This window comes from Mandrillus leucophaeus, unplaced genomic scaffold (assembly GCF_000951045.1).
Source record: "Mandrillus leucophaeus isolate KB7577 unplaced genomic scaffold, Mleu.le_1.0 Scaffold39, whole genome shotgun sequence".
Taxonomy (NCBI): Eukaryota; Metazoa; Chordata; class Mammalia; order Primates; family Cercopithecidae; genus Mandrillus; species Mandrillus leucophaeus.
In genome coordinates, this window is record NW_012104142.1 from 90,086 (window position 1) to 96,885 (window position 6,800).

General features: G+C 40.3%; 1 protein-coding gene across 1 annotated transcript in view; it reads left to right on the forward strand.

The window, feature by feature from the left end:
* DDX50 (DEAD (Asp-Glu-Ala-Asp) box polypeptide 50) overlaps positions 1-3,774 on the forward strand; it is a 61,407-nt gene extending 57,633 nt beyond the window's left edge. The window contains exon 14 of the mRNA XM_011991174.1: positions 3,271-3,774. Coding sequence (XP_011846564.1) covers positions 3,271-3,552 — 282 coding nt within the window. The 3' untranslated portion in view covers positions 3,553-3,774. The remainder of the gene's footprint in view (positions 1-3,270) is intronic.
* Positions 3,775-6,800: the final 3,026 nt, after the last annotated feature.

Here is a 6,800-nt window from a genome sequence, read left to right on the forward strand (position 1 = left end):
CAGCCTCCCGAGTAGCTGGGATTACAGGCACATGGCCCCATGCCTGGCTAATTTTGTATTTTTAGTAGAGATGGGGTTTCTCCATGTTGGTCAGGCTGGTCTGAAACTCCCGACCTCAGGTGATCCACCCGCCTCGGCCTCCCAAAGTGCTGGGATTACAGGTGTGAGCCACTGCTCCTGGCCCCATGCCTGGCTAATTTTTAAAAAAAATTTTGTAGAGACAGAGTCTGTAGCACAGGTTGGTCTTGAACTCCTGGCCTCAAGTGATCCTCCCACCTTGACCTCCCAAAGTGTTGGGAATGTTGGTGTGAGCCACCATACCCAGCAAAAAATTTTTTATTATAAATCATTTCAAACATATTTTTTAGATGAGGGACTTGTATAATGAATCTCCATATACCCAACACTCAGCTTCAACAATGATCAGTTCATAGCCAGTTTTGTTTCATTTCTGTGTTCATCTACTTACCCACTTTTCTGCACTCTTTTGAAATAAATTCTAGGTATTCTGTCATTTCAACCATAAACATTTGCATATTTCTAAATATTAACGACTTTAAAAAATACATTGTCATAATACCATAATTAAACTCCCCCAAAATAATAATTCCTTATCATCCAATTTTGTTTAAATTTTTCCATTTGTTTCCTAAATTTTTTAAATATAGGGTCCATAAAGCTCATACGTGGTAATTTGATGTTTCTTAAGTCTCTTTTAATATATAGGTTCTTTCTGCTCCCTCTTTCTTTTAAAAAAGTATCCCTGTATTTTATCTGTTGAAGAAAGAAGTTGTCTACTGGATTCCCATAATGAAGAATTTGTCTATTATATCTCAGTACATACTTATATACCTACTTTGAAACAAAAATGAGTATTCTGCTTTTGAAGTCTTTTTAAAAATTCAGAATATATTAAAGGCACATTTTTGTGTCAATAACACAGTTCCTTTTTTTCTTTTCTTTTTATATTTTAATTTTTTTTTTTTTTTTTTGAGACAGAGTCTTGCTCTATTGCCAGGCTGGAGTGCAGTGGTGCAATCTCAGCTCACTACAACCTCCGCCTCCCAAGTTCAAGCGATTCTCATCCCTCAGCCTCCTGAGTAGCTGGGACCACAGGCGCCTGCCACCACGCTCGGCTAATTTTTTGTATTTTTAGTAGAGACGTGGTTTCACTGTGTTAGCCAGGATGAAATTTTTGTATTTTTAATAGAGATGGGGTTTCACCATGTTAGCCAGGATGGTCTTGATCTCTTGACCTCATGATCTGCCCGCCTTGGCCTCCCAAAGTGCTGGGATTACAGGCTAGAGCCACTGCGCCTGGCTTTTTTATATTTTTAAATAGAGATGGGGTCTTGCTATGTTGCCCAGGCTGGTCTCAAACTCTTGGTCTTAAGTGATCCTCCCACCTCAGCCTCCCAAAGTACTGGGTTCACAGGTGTGAGCCATTGCACCCAGCCACAGTTACTTATTTTTAATTACTCCCTGACATTTTGGCATTTGGGTGGCTGGTTTTCTTAACCAGTGTCCTATTTTCTGAAATCTATATTTTTTCTAAAATTTACCATTATTAGGACTGCCCTAAACATTAGTATAGCGAATTCTTTATGCATTGCCATGTTTATCTCTTTTTTAAATGTGATTGCTTGGCCAAAAGGTTAGTGCCTGTTTTTTAAAATTTTGGTTATATATTGCCAAACCCACCAGTGGTATGTTCGTTTGTCTTTTCCCAAAAAGTACCAGTATTGGAAAGAAAGATAGCCTTAGCAACAGGGTGTCTTAATAATAACTTTTTTTGAGACAGAGTCTCTCTCTGTTGCCCAGGCTGGAGTGTAGTGGCACGATCTAGGCTCACTGAAACCTCTGCCTCCCAGGTTCAAGCAATTCTCCTGCCTCAGCCTCCTGAGTAACTGGGATTACAGGCACTCACTACCACACCTGACTAATTTTTGTATTTCTAGTAGAGTTGAGGTTGCACCACGTTGGCCAGGCTGGTCTCGAACTCCTGACCTCAAGTGATCTGCCCACCTCGGCCTCCCAGAGTGCTGGAATTACAGACATGAGCCACTGTGCCCAGCCAATAATAACTTTCCTTGCCAACTGATGATCACAATAAGGAACAGTTAGTGTAGCAAGATATAAAATAGTGATGTTTTTATAGGTTACCGATTTGTTTATCTTCACTTGTTTACTCCAATATCAAAGTGTTTCCGGTGGCTACATTTTTCAGTCCTTGGCTGGTGTTGACTTGTATTTAATCTCCATCATGGGCTCTTTTACTTTTTGCTTGTCAGTGTACCTGCTGAAAACAATGCACTACTTATTAATGGCCTATCTGCATTGTGCTGAGATACCAAATAGTGCTGTTTTAGAATGTATAAACTGAAGCCGGGCACGGTGGCTCAAGCCTGTAATCCCAGCACTTCGGGAGGCCGAGACGGGCGGATCACAAGGTCAGGAGATCGAGACCATCCTGGCTAACCCGCTGAAACCCCGTCTCTACTAAAAAATACAAAAAAAAAAAAAACTAGCCGGGCAAGGTGGCGGGCGCCTGTAGTCCCAGCTACTCGGGAGGCTGAGGCAGGAGAATGGCATTAAGCCGGGAGGCGGAGCTTGCAGTGAGCTGAGATCTGGCCACTGCACTTCAGCCTGGGCGACAGAGCAAGACTCCGTCTCAAAAAGAATGTATAAACTGAGTATAATGTATACTTTTATACATTTATTTAATCAGTATATTTAACAATACATAGTATAATTTTGAATGTATATTTATTTATTAGAATATATTTATTTAGAATGTTAGAATTTATTAGATAAATGTGCTGAGATACCAAATAGTGCTGTTTTAGAGTGTATAAACTGAGTATAATGTATACTTTTATACATTTATTTAATTAGTATATTTAACTCGTAATATGTAGTATAATTTTAGAATGTATATTTAGAATGTTAGGATTTATTTATTAGAATATTTATTTAGAATGTTAGAATTTTGAATGTGTATTTATTTAGAATGCATATTTATAGAATGTAATTAGTATATTTAATTAGTAATACATAGTTTAATTTTAGAATTTATGAACTGAGTATGAATTTATGATCTCGAAAATAGAAAATATTTTTGCTTATTTTCTGGTTTTCATTTTTGTTCCAGATACTTTTAACAGAATAGATGGCCTTTGGCTAATAGATATGAAAAAGATGTCTTCTATACTTACATGTTTACTTATGGTTTCTATTTTGCATTTATATTAATCCTGTAAATTCCCCTAACAGGCAGAGTGGCATGATTCCGACTGGATACTCTCAGTGCCAGCCAAATTACCTGAAATTGAAGAATATTATGATGGAAACACATCTTCTAATTCCAGACAGAGGAGTGGCTGGTCAAGTGGTCGATCGGGCCGGTCAGGCCGGTCAGGTGGTCGATCTGGTGGCCGGTCAGGTAGACAGAGTCGACAAGGGAGTCGCTCAGGAAGTCGACAAGATGGTAGAAGACGAAGTGGGAATAGGAATCGATCAAGAAGTGGGGGCCACAAACGGAGTTTTGACTGAGTATTTGATAGTTAATCTACCAGTGTGAGCTTGCCTATTTCTGCCTAATCATGTACATTATCCACCAAAAATTAGGTCATCATAGTTGAGGTATGTGTCTGCTATTTGCAAAGAAGTTGGTCGTATTTTTTTAAAAAGTATTTCACAAGAATGGTTGTAAACAAATCTACTTATCCAGTTATACCTTTGAATAAAAAAACCTCCTTTTATTGTCTCTTTTCACTTACGTGTTAAGAATTTTCTCAATGTAATCTTAAAAATATCTTTACAAACTTGGCAGTCAGGCCAAGTGTGGTGACTCATGGCTATAATCCCAGCGCTTTGGGAGGCTGTGGTGGGTGGATCACTTGAGGTCAGGAGTTTGAGACCAGCCTGACCAACATGGTGAAACCCCAACTCTGTTAAAAATACAAAATTTAGCTGGACATGGTGGCGCATGCCTGTAATCCCAGCTACTTGGGAGGCTGAGGCAGGAGAATCGCTTGAACCTAGGAGGCAGAGGTTGCAGTGAGCCGAGATCATGTCACTGCACTCCAGCCTGGGCAATAGAGTGAGGCTCTGTCTCAAAACAAAACTTGGTAATCAAGCTAATCTTAACGTAAGATTACCTGCATTTTACAAAATGTGATGTATTTGTATTCATATCATTCCTTCCATAGGTTATGTGATAAAAATAAGAAATTCCCTTCTACATTAAAGGACTGTGTAAACTGGTGACATGGTTAGTTAGGTGTATCATTTTAGTCTAGATACAGTTAATTAAAAGAGTGTGCAAACAGTGCATACTCATTAATTTATTCCACAGATATTTATTGAATTTCTACTATGTTTCCATCACTATGCTAACCACTGGGGAGTATAGTTGTGAATAAGGCATAATCACTATCCTTAAGAAACTTAGAGTCAATTATTATAGACTTAACAAATGAAAGCTAAGACAGTGGTAGGTATGGGATGCTAAGGACCTACTTGGGGTGCACCTGACCAGTTTTAGGAGTCAGGAAGGCCTTTTAAAAGTGATACCCAACAGAGAAATAAAGAAGTATCCATTTAACCACATGTATGTACTGGTGGGAAGAGGAGTTTAGAAGGGAGAGGGCTTGCAGGCAGAGAGAACAGCATATGTGGAACCCAGAGGCAAAGAATAGCATGGTAAGTCTGAGGTTTCCATATGACAGAGAACAGGAATCAGAGACCGGTTTAGTATTTAACAGGGACAGATTTTAAAGACCTTATGTACGTTGTTAAGGAGTTTAAAGTTTTTCTTGAAGACAGTGGGTAATCATTTAAGGGCTTAAAGTAAGGAGTAACATGATTTGATTTATATTTTAGAAAGAATGCTGGCCACACTGAAGAGACTGAATTGGAGAAAAGGCAGACTTGAGGCCTGGAGACCTCTTAAGATGCCATAGCAGTAATCTATGGTAGAGATCTAGCTGGCGATCTGAACTAATGCTAAGTAACGTATTTTGAGGGATGAGAACTGAGGCACTTGAGAGGTTGTTACTTGTCCAGAATCATGCAGCTGGATGTGAGGTAAATGAGGATTTGAACCCAGAAAAATGTCTAGCTTCTGAACCAGCACTCTTAACCACTGTACTAAATAGTGACAGTGGACATTGAAAAACATGGATAGGTTTCAGAGGTTTTTTTTTTTTTTTTTAATATGGAGTCTTGCTGTGTCGCCCAGGCTGGAGTGCAGTGGCGCGATCTTGGCTCACTGTAACCTCCGTCTCCCAGGTTCAAGTGATTCTTCTGCCTCAGCCTCCTGAGTAGGTGGGACTACAGGCACGTGCCACCATGCCCAGCTGATTTTTTGTATTTTTAGTAGAGATGGGGTTTCACCGTCTCTAGCCAGGATGTTGTCGATCTCCTAACCTCATGATCCGCCCGCCTCGGCCTCCCAAAGTGCTGCAATCACAGGCGTGAGCCACTGCGCCCAGCTGGTTTCAGAGTTAGGAGGCAGAATTGTTAGGACTCAGATAGTGGATTAAAAGATGAGAGGGAAATAGAATAAAACCTGGATTTTGTTTTTGTTTTTTAGATGAGGTCTCACACTGTTGCCCCAGCTAGAGTGCAGTGGCTCAATCTAGGCTCGCAGCAACCTCAACCTCCTAGGTTCAAGTGATCCTCCCACCTCAGCTACTCTAGTAGCTGGAACTATAGGTGCATGCCACCAAGTCCAGCAAAAAACCTAGATTTTTTCCCTGAGATAGGGTACTAGGAGGAAGAGCAAGAAAAGTTATATGAAGAGGGGTTGGGAATATGATTAGTTCAGGATTAGATATATTTTAATATTAACTAACCCATGAAATATGTAAAAGGAAATAAACAGTAGACAATTGGATTTGTAATTCTGAACCTCAGGAGAGAGATTTGTTCTAGAGATATAATTTTGGGAATGATAGACCAAAAAATAATGATAGTTAAGCTAGTAGATGAGATTATCCAAGTATGGTAAGAGCAGAGGACTGAGGAGGGAAGCCAGAGGGCTACCAGTGTACTTAATTCATAGTAGAAGAAAGAGGACTCCATTGAGAAGAGATGAGGAGGACAGAAAGCCCAGGAGTGTGTGGCTTTTAGAGGAAACAGGACGAGCTAGAAATGGCCATTGGATTTGGCAAAAGAAACTTTATAGGGAGCAACCATAGTAATAAGAGTATTGAGAATAGAAGCTATTTAGCAGTGGGTTCAGTAGGAAATGGGAGATGAAGTGGTGAGAACAAACATGAAGATCTCATTCTGAAATTTGATTGTCAATAGGGAAGAATAAGCAAAAGCTGGAGATAGAAGGACATGAAATTCTGGCAAGGATTTTATGTGTATGTGTGGGAGGTGGGGTATTTGAGCATGTTGAAATGTGGAAGGAAGAAGCCCTAAAGGAGAGAGGGCAACATGAAGTTTCAGGAGAAGGAATTTATGGGATCAAGCACACAACTAGAGATTTTAGCTTTAGTTATTCATTGTTTATTTTTTAAAAGTTTATTAGGCCGGGCGCGGTGGCTCATGCCTGTAATCCCAGCAGTTTGGGAGGCCAAGGCGGGCAGATCTCCTGACGTCAGGAGTTCAAGACCAGCCTGGCTAACACAGGGAAACCTTGTCTCTACTAAAAATACAAAAATGAGCCGGGTGTGGTGGTAGGTGTAATCCCAGCTATTCGGGAGCCTGAGGCAGGAGAATCGCTTGAACCTGGGAGGCAGAGGTTGCAGTGAGTGGGGATTACGCCCCTACACTCACAGCCTGGGTGA